At 54.1% G+C, this 17620-nt stretch overlaps 1 protein-coding gene across 1 annotated transcript; it reads left to right on the forward strand.

Annotated features, from left to right (window-relative positions):
* The first annotated feature begins 1458 nt into the window (after positions 1–1458).
* Positions 1459–16786, forward strand: ABCG4 (ATP binding cassette subfamily G member 4). The gene is made up of 14 exons (XM_047753680.1): positions 1459–2424; positions 7719–7836; positions 7953–8085; positions 8215–8265; positions 8896–9041; positions 10626–10749; positions 10878–10992; positions 11185–11327; positions 12425–12523; positions 12724–12892; positions 12989–13089; positions 14436–14594; positions 14758–14876; positions 15017–16786. Exons 1-14 carry the CDS (start codon positions 2187–2189, stop codon positions 15240–15242), a joined length of 1941 nt encoding a protein of 646 aa, XP_047609636.1. The 5' UTR covers positions 1459–2186; the 3' UTR covers positions 15243–16786.
* Positions 16787–17620: the final 834 nt, after the last annotated feature.

A 17620-nucleotide genomic window follows, 5' to 3' on the forward strand; every position in this document is an offset into this window, starting at 1 on the left:
GTAGCTCTGATTTGACACCTACCCTGGGAACCTCCATATGCCGTGAGTGCGGCCCTAAAAAGCAAAAAAAAAAAAACACCAAAAAAACAAAAAAAAAACCTGTGAAATTCTGCCACAGGATGGGGCCTGGAAATGTCCTGCAGGGGCCGCCAACCTCCAGGCTGCGGAGAGGCTGGTGGGGTGGGGGGAGGGGAACCAGGAGGGGAGAGGTTTGACTGCTAGTAACCTCTCATCTGCTGCAGTAAGAAGAAGCCTCAGAGGTGGCAGCATCACCAGCAGCGTCCCCTCCCATCGTCTCTGCTGTGTGACAGGTGGGAACTTAAAAGCTCAGGTCACATGTCTCAGCCAGCTAACCTACTTACCCCTTGAAGACTGGGGCCAGGGCAGGCAGGGGCCAAGAGGAATTGCCTGAGAAAGGAGCAGAGCAGGAGAAAGCCTCAAGAGTGCTCTGGGGATCTACATTTGAAGGCTTGTGGGATGAGGGAGAGAAGGCATGCATGTGTGGAAGATGTCAGTGTTCTGGGAGCCCTGTGTGTAGGCCCTGGCACACAGGTGCCTCCAGCATCAGGCATTGCCTGTCTTAAGGGCCCGAATTTGCCCGGGAGAATAAAGATTTCCACCATCAGAGCAGGCTCAACTAAGGGTACCAGTTTAACCTTGGAGCTAGCTGCCTGCATGCTCCGCCAAAACGGCCACCTTCTGTCCCTTTTAAACTAGTCTCTCCCTGAGAGAGGGAATAGCTTGGGGGGAGGGCTGGGGGCGGGGTGCGGTTGTGGGCTGTGGGGGTGGTAGTATGGAGGAGGTTCCAAGACTTGCTTTCAAAGCCGTTTTATCTAGTTTGGGGATTCGAGGGCGGAGGTGTGTGTGCCTGAGCTCAAGGGCCAGAACTGAGGGAAATCGATGGGGGGGGGGGGGCAGTGCAGACAGTCTGACAGCTTCGCAATCCCTTGAGAGTGATGGAATCTGTACCCCCTCCCCCATCACCATTGTATAGTCTATAATCCAGGAAGCCGTCCCCTCTGAGTGACTTCAGTTCTCCTTTCCTCACTGCCCCCAAGTCTGCCCTTTGCCACCAGTCCCCAGTCCTGGGTCCACAATTGCACCAGCTCCGGCCCCCTGCATCGCCGGCTCGGCTCTCCCCTTCGCCATCCTCGCTCCCAGCGGACTGAGGGGCGGCGCGGGCCCTTTAAGAACAGCGGGACCCGGGAGCAGCAGCGGAGCAGAGCGCAGTCGCCCGGCTGGTTCGGGAGGACACAGCGCCGAGGGGCTCAGGGAACCGGGTGTGCGCGGCCGAGCGGAGTAGGGGCGCGCCGCAATCACCCCTTCCCAACCTAGTCATCTCTCCTCCGACTTGAGGCCCGGGCCCTCCCCTGTCGCCTGCCCCGCCCCGGCCCCGCCCCGGCCCGGCCGCCGGGACCGGGAGCCGGGACGCCGGTGCCGCAGCCTGAGGCAGGTAAGGAGGGCCCAAAGTCTCCATCCTTGGCCCGTGGCAGCGCTAAGCATCCCGGCTCCAAATCGGCCCGGGAGCGCGTCAAGGTGACCAGGCACGCGGGAGGTGAGAGGAAGTGAGCCCGCCTTGGGGGCTTAATTGGTAGTGGGGGTTTTGAGTCCGGGTGGTGCGCCGATCTTTGGGGAGAGCCCAGGTCGCGCGGACCCAGGGGCGCCGGCGGAAGGGGCCGGCCGGGGCGTATCTCCTAGGGATGGGGAGGGGGACGCAGCGGGAGGCTCAGAGCCTGCTCTTCCACCGCCTCTGCCTGGTCCACCCTGCGCTCACCCTGCTACCCTGACCTCCCAGCAGGCAACCTCCGTCGGCCACCCCTTCTTTTTTCCCCTCCCCCATCCAGTCCCCAGGGGCTGCTGGCCTGCGGGGTAAGGAGATTAGAGCCTCGGTGGGGAGGAGGGAGCGGGCTAGGGCTTTGAGGGACCGGGCTGGGGCCAACTGGGGCTGGGGCTGCCCGGGACCGAGCAGAGGTGTGGACTGAACGTTGCTGCGCGGGAGTAGTGGTCGGCGGAGGGCAGGTGCTACGGCGGTGGGCTGTAGGATGCTCCCAGTAGCCGATCTACCCCGAGGAGGCGGGGTCTGGGGGCGAGGGCAGCATTAGAAAGCAAGGGCGCATTGAGCCAGGGATCGAGGTCTGCCCGAAACTGAGCAGGCCCTCTTTCTGCAGGCCGGCGGCGGCGGCGTGATGGCGGAGAAGGCGCTGGAGGCTGTGGGCTGTGGACTAGGACCTGGGGCTGTGGCCATGGCCGTGGCGCTGGAGGATGGGGCGGAGCCCCCAATGCTGACCACGCACCTCAAGAAGGTGGAGAACCACATCACCGAAGCCCAGCGCTTCTCCCACCTACCCAAGCGCTCAGCCGTGGACATTGAGTTCGTGGAGCTCTCCTATTCCGTGAGGGAGGGGCCCTGCTGGCGCAAACGGGGTAAGGGAGCAGCCTGGTGGAGAGCATTGGGCCCCCAGGAGCTGCCCCTTTGGGAGCCGGAGGCCTGGGTGTCCCCGTTCTGCAAATTCTGCAGGATGGGGCCCACTAAAATGACCCCTCACTCACTGTGGGCACAGCTGAGGTGCCACGGTCTGCACTGCCCCTACACCTGTGAGCACTATGGGACACTAGATTCAATGGGTTATTGAAACTTTCCTCTTCTAAGTTGACACTATCACCTCTGGTCCTTGAGGAGTTTTCCTTCTTCCTTCCAGGGTAGACTCCTGTCTTTGAGGGCTGGCATGGAATGTGGGGGCTGTGTTGTGGGGATTGTCCCCAGCGGTGAGCAAAAATCCTTGTACCTGTAGAGCGCTGCTGATTTTCAAAGATGTTCTCATGCCTGTCTTACTTCATTCTTGCCAAAGAACTCCAAGGCAGGGAGGGTGAAGGTTTAGCAGGGTAGATGACATCCCTCTGTTACTAATAAGGAAACTGAGGTCCAGAAAAGTTGAGCAACTTGACAAATGTCACCCATCTAGTAAGTGGCAGCGCTGGGACCAGAAGCCAGGTTTTCCAGCTCTCCGTGATTCTTTTCTCTCTCATAATTTCCCTGGTACAGCATTCCCCATCTCCTCCACATTTCTCATCTCAGAACGGGTGGGTAAGGTCTGGCTGGGGCTCTGAGTTCCTTTGAACCCTGCCCATCGCCCGCATCCCTTACATTTTTTGCCGACCCCACCACAAGCACCTGCCCTAAGCAGCTGGGTTTTTTCCCAGAGCCTGGGTGTGGGTCAGGGGTGGAGCTGGGACATTGTTCTCTGAGGTTTAAGAGATGTTTAGGGTGCTTCAGAGCAGGGCTGAGCCTGAACTGTCTCTGCAGTCCCTACTCCTGGTCCCTAAGTGGCCAAAAAGGTCACAGGGCCTAAGCCAATAGAAACAGAGGCTTCTGGGCTCCCTGCTCAGCCTCCTATCCCTAAGCAGCCTCTTGGCCCCAAAACTGGCTCTGGGCAAAATGAGAAGAGAGCTATTATTTCCTTAGCCTTCTCACGTCCTCACAATTCTAAGGAGAAATGCAAACACAAAAGAAATGTGACTCGATGTACCAGCTGTCTGGTTGTGTCAACCCACCAGCCACAAATGAACACCCCTGGCTGTGTCCTTGTCTCTTTTGCCCTTGCCAGCCCCCCCATCCTGCTCTACTGTCCATTCTGGCATTTTTTCCATCCCTTGCCCCTTTCTCTGCCCTCTGTCCTCCTCTCTCTGACTTCTTTTTTCACTGGACTCCCCCTCCTCTTCTCTGGAAGATGGAAAGCAGTTAGAGGTGGGCAGAGAGGTGAAAAGGCAAAAGGTGTGGAGAGAGGGAGATTTCTGTCTTTCCCAGGTAAGAATTTGTCACCTGCCTCTCCTCATTATATATGACATTTCTTGACTTTCAATTCAAAACATTTTTCTATTAATTATTTTTAATTATCTCACTTACTAGTCACAACAACCTTATTATGTCCTTGGGAGGAGATAGTACTATCCTTTTTTTTCCGGGGGGGGGGGCGCACCCATGGCATATGGAAATTCCCAGGCTAGGGGTCGAATTGAAGCTGCAGCTGCCAACCTACACCACAGCCACAGCAACACAGGCTCTGAGCCGAGCCTGCAACCTACACCACAGCTCACGGCAACACCGGATCCTTAACCTGCTGAGTGGGGCCAGGGATCGAACCCTCATCCTCATGTTTACTAGTAGAGTTTGTTACCACTGAGTGGCAGTGGGAACTCCCTATCCTTCATTTACAGATGAGGAAGTGGAGGCCCTGAAAGATTGACTTAATAAAATCGCAAAGAGAGTTACTGATTGAGGCAGAACTAGAACTCTCGTGGGTCTCCATCCTGAAGGCCTGGCGGTCCCCTTACATGCTGAGCCATTGTGGTCCAGCAGGAGTCCAAAGGTATGGGCTCCTAGCCACTTGTGAACTGAGTGACCTTGGGCAGGCTGCTTACCCTCTCTTGGCCTCACTTTCCTCATCTGTAAGCAGGGAGGATAAGAGTACCCGCCATACAGGCTTGTTGTGCAGCTCAGCTGAGATGTTAGCTGCAAAAATGCTCTGTGAAAGGCAAGAGTAAGATAATGTTTGAATTTGGCATCAGTGTTCAATCCAGTGCTTGGATGTGATTAAATGAGGGGAAGGTTCATCGTTACCAATTACTTCCCCTGCAAAAGAAGTCATCTCCTATGAGTGTCTCTGAAAGGCATATGCTGGTGTGTACAAGCACACGTCTTTCTGTGATGATGATTGAGGAAGAGGGCTGGAATCCATGACTTCCCCTCTCCCAGTAAAGAACTTGCTGTGTGACCTTGAGTGAGTCACTGGATGTCTCTGGGCCCCAATTGCCTCATCCATGTTGCTATAGCAGAGATTTTGGCAATGAAATTTGTAAACTGGAAAGCACCATCTAGGCAGTTGGTGTGATCAGGCTCTTTCAGTGGGCAGCAGCTGGTCCCCTCTCTGACCGGATGTGTCCAGAGGGACAGCTTGGTGCTGTGGAGGGAGGGCGAAAATCGCATCCCTCACTGCCTCTGCTAAGGAGGAAGAGTGGAGAGGGAATTGGGCCCTGTAGGGGTCAGAGGAGGGTAGTAGTGAGCAAAGTACATGGTTGGGGATTGGTGTTGCTTGTGCAGCTGGCAAGGCCAACCTCCTCCGCTTTATCTTTCCTCTCCACACCTGTGTCTCACCAGTTGATTCCATGAAGTCTTTGCCCTCTGCTCCCTAGATTCTATTACATAAACTCTTATATAGCAGAGCTCTTCCTCCCAAAGCCTGGAGAGCCTCTGCCTTCTCTTTCCATTTTGAAATGCTGCTCATCCTTCAAGACTTAGCTCAATGCCACCTCTTCCATGAAGCCCTTTCTGATTTTCCCCTTGCCCTTCCACCTTCATCAATTCTATTTTTTTCTTTTTTATTACGCAATGAATTTTATTACATTTAAAGTTGTACAACGATCATCACAACCAAATTTTATAGCATTTCCATCCCAAATCCTCAGTGCACCCCCCCACCCCCCAACTTCTCTCCTTTGGAAACCATAAGTTTTTCAAAGTCTGTGAGTCAGTATCTGTTCTGCAAAGTTCATTGTGTCCTTTTTTTAGATTCCACATGTAAGTGATGGCATTTGTTATTGGTGTCTCATTGTCTGACTGACTTCACTTAGCATGATAATTTCGAGGTCCATCCATGTTGCTAAAAATGCCGTCATTTTGTTCCTTTTAATAGCTGAGTAATATTCCATTGTGTATAATGTACCACATCTTGATCCACTCCTCCGTCGATGGACACTTAGGTTGTTTCCATGTCTTGGCTATTGCAAATAGTGCTGCAGTGAACACTGGAGTACATGTGTCTTTTCGAGTCATGGTTTTCTCTGGATAGATGCCCAGGAGTGGGATTGCTGAATCAAATGGTAGTTCTAGTTTTAGGTTTTTTTTTTGTCTTTTGATGTTGTTGTTATTGTTGTTGTTGCTGCTATTTCTTGGGCCGCTCCCGCGGCATATGGAGGTTCCCAGGCTAGGGGTTGAATCGGAGCTGTAGCCACCGGCCTACGCCAGAGCCACAGCAACGCGGGATCCGAGCCGTGTCTGCAACCTACACCACAGCTCACGGCAATGCCGGATCGTTAATCCACTGAGCAAGGGCAGGGATCGAACCCGCAACCTCATGGTTCCTAGTCGGATTCGTTAACCACTGCGCCACGACGGGAACTCCCTAGTTTTAGTTTTCTGAGGAATCTCCATACAGTTTTCCACAGTGGTTGCACTAATTTACGATCCCACCAACAGTGTAATAGGGTTCCTTTTTCTCCACACCCTCTCCAGCACTTATTTTTTTGTAGACTTTTTGATGATGGCCATTCTGGTTGGTGTAAGGTGGTATCTCATAGTGGTTTTGATTTGCATTTCTCTAATCATCAATTCCATTTTCTGCATTTTCACTGCACATGATTTATACTTCTATTATAAATCCTTGCTTTATCTTTCTTCAGATCCATAGATATTTTCTTTCTTTTTGTTTTTAAACTCTTTTTTTGGCTGCACCCATGGCATGTGGAAGTTCCCAGGCCAGGGATCAGACCCATGCCACAGCAGGGACTCCAGCTGTAGCAAGGACAATGCCAAATCCTTAACCTACTGTGCCACAGGGAACTTCCAAGATGTTTACTTATCAATCTTTTTTTTACCTAGACTACCCCTTACTGGAATGCAGGAACTATGCCTTCCTTATTTTTTTGGTCCAGTGTCTGGTACAGAGCTTGGAATATAGTATATATCAATAAGCATTTTTAAAATGGAATCGATAATAAAATGTCACTTGTTCTTAATGTGCTCTATGTGCCAAGCACTGTGTCATATGCTTTACATATATTATCTCGTTGAATCTTTATAGCAACCCTATGAGATAGGTACTATCATCCTCATTTTACAGATGAGGGACCTGGAGCTCAGAGAGGTTAAGCAACTTGCCTGAGGTCACAGCTGGTAAGTGTGGAGCCAGAATTTGAACATAGATCCACTTGACTCCAAACCTGTACTCTTAATGCATATGCTGCCTCCCAGTGAGTGAACGAAAGGTGAGATTTTACTGGGCCATGTTAGGGGCTGCAGAGACAAGCCTGGTGGGCAGAGAGAGTACAACCGAAGAAAGCTTTTTCGGAATGAGGCCAAGGCTCTGAGAACACATACTCTTAGAACAAACACTTATTGAGCATCTAGCACATGCCAGCCAGTCTGCTAAGGTTACAAAGATGAGTAAGACACAGACCCTGCCTCCAAGAAGCTGAGTGACTAAGAGGCTGGGGGAGGGGGCAAGGGGCAGGCACATCAAGTAACAAACATGCTGGCACATAAGAAGTGCTCTGGGGACGCAGAGGACCGTCAGCCAGCTCGGGCTGGATCATCGGGACGGTCTTCCTGGAGGGGGTGCGGGAGCGTTTGCAGATGAGGAGCAGGGTCTCCGATAACTTCGTTCCCCTTTTCAGGCCCATCCATGAGTTGTGGGGGTTTTCTCAGGGCCTTCAGAGAGCAATGTCATCTTGAGTACTTTGGCTTTCATGGTGGTTGTTTCTAGGGGAACAGGCTGAGAGGGTATAGGTGATTGTGGGGGCTCTGAGGGTCCCTCCTCCATCCTAACCCACTCACACTGACGAGGGACCGCCTAGTTCATTGATAGCCCTGGCTGCTCCTAAGAGTGTGGGTGCTTCTGCTCGCTGCAGCCCTGATCAAAAGCCTCCTCCCTCCCTCACAACAGGTTATAAGACCCTCCTTAAGTGCCTATCAGGGAAATTCTGCCGTCGAGAGCTGATTGGCATCATGGGCCCCTCAGGGGCTGGCAAGTCCACGTTCATGAACATCCTGGCAGGATACCGGTGAGGACAAGGCTGGGGTGGAATGGGGGCAGGACCCAGGAAGAGGGGGTCCCCTGGGGACCACAGAAACTGTTTTGAAATGTCTTTGACCCCCACCCCCAACCAATGTTATGCAGGGAGTCTGGAATGAAGGGGCAGATCCTGGTCAATGGGAGGCCACGGGAACTGAGGACCTTCCGCAAGATGTCCTGTTACATCATGCAGGATGACATGCTGCTGCCACATCTCACGGTGCTGGAAGCCATGATGGTGAGGGCTGGGTGGCCTCCTCCCTGTCCCCTCTTTAGTCTGCGGTCCCTGTCTTTCCTTTCCATTGGCTAAGCGGTGGAGGCAGTGCCCCTCTCACACATATCTGATCCGCCTCCTCTCTGGGCCCAGGTCTCTGCTAACCTGAAGCTGAGTGAGAAGAAGGAGGTGAAGAAGGAGCTGGTGAGTGGGGGAGGGGAGGAGGGAACAGGACAGCTGCCCTTTTTGGTGCTGCTGAGTTCTCAGGCCCCAGAGTTGGTTGGTGGGAGAGGAGCAGTCAAAACTGGGACATTGAGCTTAAAGAGATGCTTATTTAAGTTGGGGTGAGGTGGAGTTTCCATTGTAGGGCAGTGGGTTAAGAACCGGACTAGTATTCGTGAAGATTCAGGTTCCATTCCTGGCCTTGCTCAGTGGGTTAAGGATCCATCATTGCCATGAGCTGTGGCATAGGTTGCAGACTCTGCCCAGATCTGGCATTGCTGTGGCTGTGGTGTAGGTTGGCAGCTGCAGCTCCGATTCCATCCCTAGCCTGGGAACTTCCATATGCCACAGGTGCAGCCCTAAAAAGAAAAGAAAAGAAAAAAAAAAAAAAACCTGGGGTGGGGGAGTTCCCTGGTGGCCTATCTGTTAAGGATCTGGCATCATCACTGCTGTGGCTCAGGTCACTGCTGTGGAGTGGTTTCAATCTCTGGCCTGGGAACTTTTGCATGTCGCAGGCATGGCCAAAATAAATAAAATAAATTGGGGGGGGGGGCTGGGGGAAAACAGAGACTCTGAAGCTGACCTGGGGTGGGGGTGGGGGGGCCGGGCCAGGTGACGGAGATCCTGACAGCACTGGGCCTGATGTCCTGCTCCCACACGAGGACAGCCCTACTCTCCGGTGGGCAGAGGAAGCGCCTGGCCATCGCCCTGGAGCTGGTCAACAACCCGCCTGTCATGTTCTTTGACGAGCCCACCAGGTAGTTCCCCCCCTCCTCCCCCACCGGGATGCCTCCTCCCCTCAGCCCAGAGCCAGGGCTGGAGGCTGCACCTGCTATACTGCTGGAGACCAGAGCATGTGTTTGCAGACTCCTGGAGCCAGAGAAGGGCTCCATTCCTGCCAATCCTGTTGCCGTAGCGGCCCCATCCTTCACTCAAGCAGAAATCCTGATGTCCTCCTGAAGCTGCCCGCTCCGCTCCACCACCCGCCCCAACAGTCAATCAGTCACCACGTCCTGCTGAGTCTACCTTCTTTTTCCATCTCTCCGATTCGCCCCACTCCCACACTTAGCTCCAGTGCTTAAATTCAGGACATCATCAACTCTTGCCTGCATCTCAGCAACAGACTCCTGTCTCCTCTTCTCCAGGCTCTCCCAGCCCATCCTTCCTCCAAACTGCACCCAGGGTGAACTTTCTAAAAGGCAAATCTGGCAATACTCACTCCCTTGCTTAAAAACATGCAGTGATTGGAAGTTCTCATGTGGCGCAATGGGTTAAGGATCTAGTGTTGCCACAGCTGTGGTGCAGGCTGCAACTGCGGCATAGGTTCAGTCCCTGGCCCAGGGACTTCCACATGCTGCAGATGCAGCCAACCACCCTGCCCCAAAACATACAGCGATTCCCATTTGCCCTCAGAATAAGGTCAGAGGACTTACAAGGTCCTGGTCTGAACCTATTTCTCTGGCTTCACATCTTGCGTCACGCTGTCTTGTATTTTATGCTCTAATAATGTTGAATGGCTTATAATTCTCTCAGTCAGGCCATGTGTTTCATGCCTCTGAGCTTTGCACATGCTGTGTCTTCTGCCTGGAATGCCCTTCACCACCACACCGGCCCTTCGTCCCTCACCTGGCTTAGCTCTTTCTTCTTCCAGACTCACTAAGGGACCTTCTCTGTCTACCCTCCAACACCTTTGTACAGCACAGCTGAATCCCCCCTTCTCCTCACGTTTCTACAGCACATCCCACATTATCTCAAATGATCTGTGCATTTCTCTCTCTTCCTCCAGAGTCTATGTTGTATTTATCCTTGTAATCCTAGTGCCTGGCATCCAACAGGTGCTTAATATATGCTTGTTACACTGAACAGTTCTCTGGGCCTCTTGGTACCTCCAAATGCCTGAATCATACAGTGTGGATGGATTATAGGAATGGCCAGGGCAGCCCCCTTCCTGGCAGCTCCCTCCCCTCAAAGCAGCTGCCCCGGAGTTCCCCTCATGGCACAACAGAACCGAATCCGACTAGGAACCAGGAGGTTGGGGGTTCAATCCCTGGCCTGGCTCAGTGGGTTAAGGATCTGGTGTTGCTGTGAGCTATGGTGTAGGTCGCAGATGTGGCTTGGATCCTGCGTTGCTGTGTCTGCGGCGTGGGCTGGAAGTTGTAGCTCTGATTTGACCCCTAGCCTGGGAACCTACATATGCTGTGGGTGCAGCCCTAAAAAGCAAAAAAAAAAAAAAAAAAAAAAGAAAAGAAAGAAAGAAAGAAAAAGGCAGCTGCCCCACCAACACTCCCTTCCCTTGGTTCTGCCCACCTTATTCTGCCCCCTGCTGGTCTCTCTCTGGACAGTGGTCTGGACAGCGCCTCCTGTTTCCAAGTGGTGTCCCTCATGAAGTCGCTGGCCCAGGGGGGCCGTACCATCATTTGCACCATCCACCAGCCCAGTGCCAAGCTCTTTGAGATGTTTGACAAGGTGAGGGTCTCTGGGCCTCAAAGGTGACTGGCCTGCGTTGGGGAGGGGGGTCAGTAGAGGGTTGGTGGGACCAGCCTGACCCGCTTGCCACCTGGCGTGTTTTCCTCGCCCCTCTCTTCCCGCCTCAGCTCTACATCCTGAGCCAGGGTCAGTGCATCTTCAAGGGCGTGGTCACCAACCTCATCCCCTACCTGAAGGGGCTCGGCTTGCACTGCCCCACCTACCACAACCCTGCTGACTTCAGTGAGTGGGGACCTGTTGGTAGGGGCTGGGATATGATGGTGGGTCCAACCTGAGGTTCTGACCGAGCACTTGGGCCTCCTGGGGAACAGAGATGGCACTGTCACCTGCCTTCCCCACCTGCCCAAGGAGGGGCTGGCTTGCCCTTGGGAAGCAAGGCTAGCTCTTAGCTGAGCACACCCCTCTGTGTCCCAGTCATCGAGGTGGCCTCTGGAGAGTATGGAGACCTGAACCCCCTGCTGTTCAGGGCTGTGCAGAATGGGCTCTGTGCCATGGCAGAGAAGAAGAGCAGCCCTGAGAAGAATGAGGTCTCTGCGCCCTGTCCCCCTTGCCCTCCGGTGAGTAGGGGTGCAGAGGGCAGAGTGCGGAGAGGGGGAGGGATCAGGACCACTGTTAATGGTACCACTGCCAAAGGAGCTGTGCCCCGGAGACATCACAGCCAGTGGGCGCTAGGAAGAAACCCAGGACGTGGAATAGACTGATTAATTAGCTGCGTGACCTTGGGTACGTGACTTAACCTCTTTCTCTCTCTTTTTTTTTTTTTCTTTTTAGGGCTGCACCTGCAGCAAATGGAAGTTCCCTAGCTAGGGGTCGAATCGGAGCTGCAGCTGCTGGCCTGCATCACAGCCATAGCCACACCAGATCCGAGCCATATCTGCGACCTACACCGCAGCTCATGGCAACACTAGGGATCGAAGCCGCATCCTCATGGATACTGGTTGGATTCTTAACCCGCTGAACCACAATGGGAACTCCTACTTAACCTCTCTGAGCTTCGGCTTTCTTATTCATTCATTTGTTCAGCAAAATTCTTACTGAGCATCTTTAGCATGCTGTCCTCAGTGCCACCTAGAAAGCAAGGCAGAGGTGGTCTCTGGCCTCATAGGCAGTGTGGTTTCCTATCATCTCTAACTTGGAGATGACGATACTTATTTCACAGGGTTATTGAGAGGTCGCATTAGATCTTAGATCTTCCCGCTGTAGCTGGTACTGTTAGTGTTTGTTCCATGCCAGCTCTCGTCCTTAAACGGAGACTAAAACCCTGGAAGACTGGAAGGTCCTGTTGCCATTGTCATCGTTATTATCATTGGTGGTAATGTTATTGTGAAGCTGGTGGCATAAAGGCATTATCCCATTAGGGTCAATGTTTTCAATTGATTAAAGTGAAGTGGCTGATCTATTAGTAGCCTCCACGATGTCCCTAACTCCCCTTCTGTCTCCTTCCTCCCAAGTTTTTACCCCCGCTTCGTGTCTCTCTCTGATTGTCACTTTGATTCATGCCTCTAGGGTCAGCTTCCAGGTATCCAATTGAAGGGTGGAAAATTCTGGAGGGCCCTGGCCCTGGGGATGGGGCTCAGGGGTTTTCCCACCAACAGAGCTGGGTGTGCCATGGGCGGGTGGGGGAGGCTCACGGGATCCAATTTCCTCTCCCCAGGAAGTGGATCCCATTGAAAGCCACACCTTTGCCACCAGCACCCTCACACAGTTCTGCATCCTCTTCAAGAGGACCTTCTTGTCCATCCTCAGGGACACGGTGAGGCATCAAACTGGGGGAGGGATGGGTGGTGAAGGCCTGGCCTTGTGGTGTGTAGGATCCCAGCCGCCAGGATGGCCATGGGGCCCCTCCCTCAGCAGCGCCCCCCCACCAGGGCCCCCTTGGGTCCTGCCCAAGTGTGGCCTGCTCATCCCTAGCCTGGGATCCATCCTCCCTCCTTGTGATCACCCCTCACACAGGTCCTGACCCACCTGCGGTTCGTGTCCCACGTGGTGATCGGCGTGCTCATTGGTCTCCTCTACCTGCACATCGGCGACGATGCCAGCAAGGTCTTTAACAACACCGGCTGCCTCTTCTTCTCCATGCTCTTCCTCATGTTCGCTGCCCTGATGCCAACTGTGCTCACCTGTGAGCTGAGCTCAGCTCCCCTGGGTGCGGGGTGGGGTGGGCACAGGGTAGGGCCAGGGTGCCGGACAGCTGTGCCTAATCAGCCTGCATCCTCAGTCCCCTTAGAGATGGCAGTCTTCATGAGGGAGCATCTCAACTACTGGTACAGCCTCAAAGCGTATTACCTGGCCAAGACCATGGCCGATGTGCCCTTTCAGGTGAGCCCCTTCCTCCCGCCTCTTCCCTCCTGTCTTGCATCCTTGCTTGCTTGCCTCTCTCAGCCTTGTCCCCTGCCATCCTTTCCTCGACTTCTATTCACTTAGCAACAGGTGGTGAATACCCACCATGCACCAGGCTCTAGGCCAGGCACGAGCGACAGGGCAAGGAACACGACCGAAGAAGTCGATCTGGTAGAACTTAGGACAAACAGAAAATAATGAAAATTATGAGTGACACTGATTTTTTTTTTTTTTTGTCTTTTAGCAATTTCTAGGGCCGCTCCCACGGCATATGGAGGTTCCCAGGCTAGGGGTCAAATCTGAGCTGTAGCCACTGGCCTACACCACAGCCATAGCAATGTGGGATCCGAGCCGCGTCTGTGACCTACACCACAGCTCACGGCAATGCCGGATCCTTTACCCACTGAGCGAGGCCAGGGGTTGAACCCTCAACCTCATGGTTCCTAGTCAGATTCGTTAACCACTGTACCACAACCGGAGCTCTCCCCGCCTTTTTTTTTTGTCAAATGACACTCATTCTTATTCAAGGCATCAGAGAATACAGTTGCTGCACCTTGTTAGCTGAGAGACTTTGGGCAAGTCACCTAATCTCTCTTTGCTCCAGTGTCCCCATGCTCCAGTGTCCCATCTGCAAAGTGGAATGATGACGGTATCTTCCTTGGGATTGTTCGTGGGAATGAAATGAGTTAATACATGAAAAGTACTTAGGATAGTCCTTGGCGTGTGCTCAAGTGCCCAATAATGTTTGCTGGGTTTGGTTGCTGTTATTGCCACCACCACCCTGTTCTAAGCACCAGGCCACCAATGATCCACAGAACGTCTCTGAGCAAATTAGAAAAGGCATCCCTTCCTCAGGGCGGAGGCCACATTGTGCCAGGGTGAGAAGAGCACAGCTGGGTTGCCTCTTGATTGAGTGTCCTGTGCAGGGAGTGACCTGCAATACTGTACATGGTAGACTTGGTCTCCATCCTCCAAGAGGTGGTGGCATCCATGAGGACAAAACGCTTTTATATAGAGAGTTAATTAATTGACAGGAGGAGGAATATGCTGGTCCAGATGGGAGGGACCTTAGGAGTTCAGACGATGGAGAAGTCACCATGCCTGAATGGGTCTGAGCAGGCTTGATGGAAGAGGTGAGACTGGAAAATGAATGAAGTTCATAGAGCCAGGGAGGAGAGGACATGTGTCAAGTTGATGTGACAGCATGAATAGGAACGTGGAGGCAAGACCAGGTCTGGACGCTCTAGCAATGGCTGGTCTAGAGGCTCCTGCCTGGGTGGAGTGGAGGGTCTCGGCCGCTGCCCAGCCCCGTGCCCACTCCCCAGGTGGTGTGCCCGGTGGTGTACTGCAGCATCGTATACTGGATGACAGGCCAGCCAGCTGAGACCAGCCGCTTCCTGCTCTTCTCAGCCCTGGCCACTGCCACGGCCTTGGTGGCCCAGTCTTTGGGGTTGCTGATTGGAGCCGCCTCCAACTCCCTACAGGTGAGAGGCTAGCAGGTGGGGACCCCATGCGGGGACGGGGGTTGGGGGGAGGAAGCAGGGGCTGGCCTAAGGAGTAGATGTGTGGAAAACCCAGGGGTCGCCCCAGTCCTGAGTCTGTCCTGGTCATCCCTGTGACAGACCGGTCACCTTCCCTCCCCTCCAGGTGGCCACCTTTGTGGGTCCAGTTACCGCCATCCCCGTCCTCTTGTTCTCCGGTTTCTTTGTCAGCTTCAAGACCATCCCCACGTACCTGCAATGGAGCTCGTACCTCTCCTATGTCAGGTCAGTGCCCCTTTCCTCACAGTTCCTGCTCCTCCCTGCATTGCCCCAAGGGTGAGAGATGGCACCTGGACTCTGGCAGTTTGCCCGGGGAGCGGGGACCCTGTGCTCTGTGTCCTTCTCTGATGGCACTGCTTGCCTAGGTATGGCTTTGAGGGTGTGATTCTGACCATCTATGGCATGGAGCGAGGAGACCTCACCTGCTTGGAGGAACGCTGCCCTTTCCGGGAGCCACAGAGCATCCTCCGAGCGCTGGATGTAGAGGATGCCAAGCTCTACATGGACTTCTTGGTCTTGGGCATCTTCTTCCTGGCCCTGCGGCTGCTGGCATACCTTGTGCTCCGTTACCGGGTCAAGTCGGAGAGATAGAGCTTTGTCCTGGCCTGTGCCCCAGCCCCCGCGGCAGGAAGCCCCCAGCCCCAGCCCTCTGGGACTGTTTTAACCTTGTAGACTTGGGCACTGGTTGCTGGTGCAGCCACCCTCCCCTCTCGATTCCTCTGTAGGCTGGCTGTCGGACTGGGCTGTGTTCCCAGCCTCGGCCCTGGGGGTCGGGGTGCCAGGCCTCTCTGGCCCGCCCAGGCATCTTCCCAAGTTGATGCGGTCTGTAGCTTCCTCCCCCCTCTCCCCAACATCTGCATGTGAAGACCACTAGGAGGCTGCCACCCTCCTTTCTGTCCCTGGCACCCTCCTCTGTTGTCTGCCTGGGAGCCCCAGGCTCTCCAGGCCCCCACTTACAACTGACCAAAGTGGCCCCCTTTGGGGGTCCCCGCCACACAAGTGTTTGTAAACTGGGCTGTTATAAGGTTGGGGTTCCAGGGCTGGGCCCTGGTGGGGTCCCATGGATGTCCCTTTGGACGTGGGAACGGAGCAGGGATGGGCTCTGGAAGTCTCTTCCTCCGCCTCCCTTCTCCTCGCCTCTAGACCCTGGCCAGTTTGGACAATCTCTTGGGACAGAAGCTGGGTTTTCTGTCTGGGTCATGCCTCCCAATCCTGGGGATTGGAGAGGCCTGGCACTACGGGCTGTCCCTGTCCCCATTCCCTGTCACCTCCAGTGGGGGCTGGGCCCGTGGCACCTCTGCAATAATGTCTTTGTTTCTCTCCCACCCGGCCCTGGAACTGGAGAATGCACTTTATTCTGGGAGGGAGTAGGAAAGACCTGAGCCTCCTTTCTCGCTGCTTGAGAGGTCCTGTAGTGCTCCCTCTCCTCTCCTGAGTTACAGGCACACACTTGCGAGCAGGCAATCTCAGCCCTACACACATTCACTGTCCCCCTCTGCCCTGCCAAGGCACAGAGGAAGAGTGATGGTGGTGCAGTGGTGGTGGGTGCTGTGGGGAGGTGGGGTGCCAACTTCCTCCTGGGGATCCTGCTTTGATTCTAAGGATGAGGCTGGTGCTGCCTAGGTGTCCCCAGGATCTGCAGGTGTCTGCCCCCCTCCCCAGTCTTCCCTCCCTCCTGACCCAGGGGTGGCACTGGGCACCAGTTCCCTGGAGGACAGGACCGCACACAAGCACAAGCACGGGCATAAATTAGACTTGGCCACTGCCACCCTATGGCTCTTCTTTTGTGTGTCAAGCTGGCATTCTCACTCCCCCAGCCCTTCCAAGGCCACTTGCTGCTCATTCAAACTTCCGTCCATGTCTCTCCATCTGCTTCCTATCAGCCAAGGTGGGCCTCGGGCATCAGAGCGACACACACACACACACACCTAGAAGGTGCCTGGCTTTCCTGGAGGGGGACCCAGGCCCATTCTACTTCTGATTTTCCCCTTCCCCTATGGCTCTCTTCCCCCCTTTTTCCTATACACATACCCCTCTACCTTCCCCACCGTGCCACAGAGTCTTCCCATCACACAGAGATGCCAGTTGTATTTGTGGGACTTCACCCATTATTAATAAAACCTATATTTATACAGGCAGCGTGTCAGTGTGTGTGGGTCTGACACCTGGTACCACGGGCCGTGAGGGGCTTTTCAAAGCACTTGGCAAGAAGTCTGTGAGCTTTAGGGAAACTGGCAGGGGATGGGAAATTCTAAGTGCATGTCTGTCTTACATGATAGCTGTGTCATTCTTCACGTCTTACAAATGCTTCTTCTTCTTCTTTTTTCTTCTTAGGGCCACACCTGCAGCATATGGAAGTTCCCAGGCTAGGGGTTGAATTGGAGTGGTTGCCGCCATCCTACACCACAGCCACAGCAGTGTGGGATCCGAGCCAAGTCTGCGACCTACACCACAGCTCACCCAACGCTGGATCCTTAACCCACTGAACGAGGCCAGGGATCCAACCCACGTCCTCATGGATAGTGGTCAGATTCGTATCCGCTGCACCACAATGGCAACTCCTTACAAACGCTTCTGTTCATTATCTCAGGGGAGTCTCTGCCCAACCCGAGCATTACAACAACCCATTTTGCAGATGAGAGAACTTAAGACTTGGGTTAAATAACTTAGCTAATGGATCCTTAGCTAATGAAGCTGGAACCAGCCCCAGCAACCAGATCTTCTGCCTCCAGACTTCTCATTCTTGGCCTCAGCCAATGATGCTTATTCATGGTGGATCTGCAAGCTGTGTACAGGGGCTCAGTGTTGGTTGCATGGGTGCATTCTTGCCCAAGTAATACGGGACTCTTGTTTCAAAGCCCCCTGAGCCCTGGTTGTGCCTACTGGGGAGTGGGGAGGTTAAGGGCCGTGAGGGCAGTGAGAAGCAAAAACGACCCAGGAGCCTAAGCCCTAGGATGAGAGTGGCAGGG

Source organism: Phacochoerus africanus, chromosome 11, assembly GCF_016906955.1.
Source record: "Phacochoerus africanus isolate WHEZ1 chromosome 11, ROS_Pafr_v1, whole genome shotgun sequence".
Lineage (NCBI taxonomy): Eukaryota > Metazoa > Chordata > Mammalia > Artiodactyla > Suidae > Phacochoerus > Phacochoerus africanus.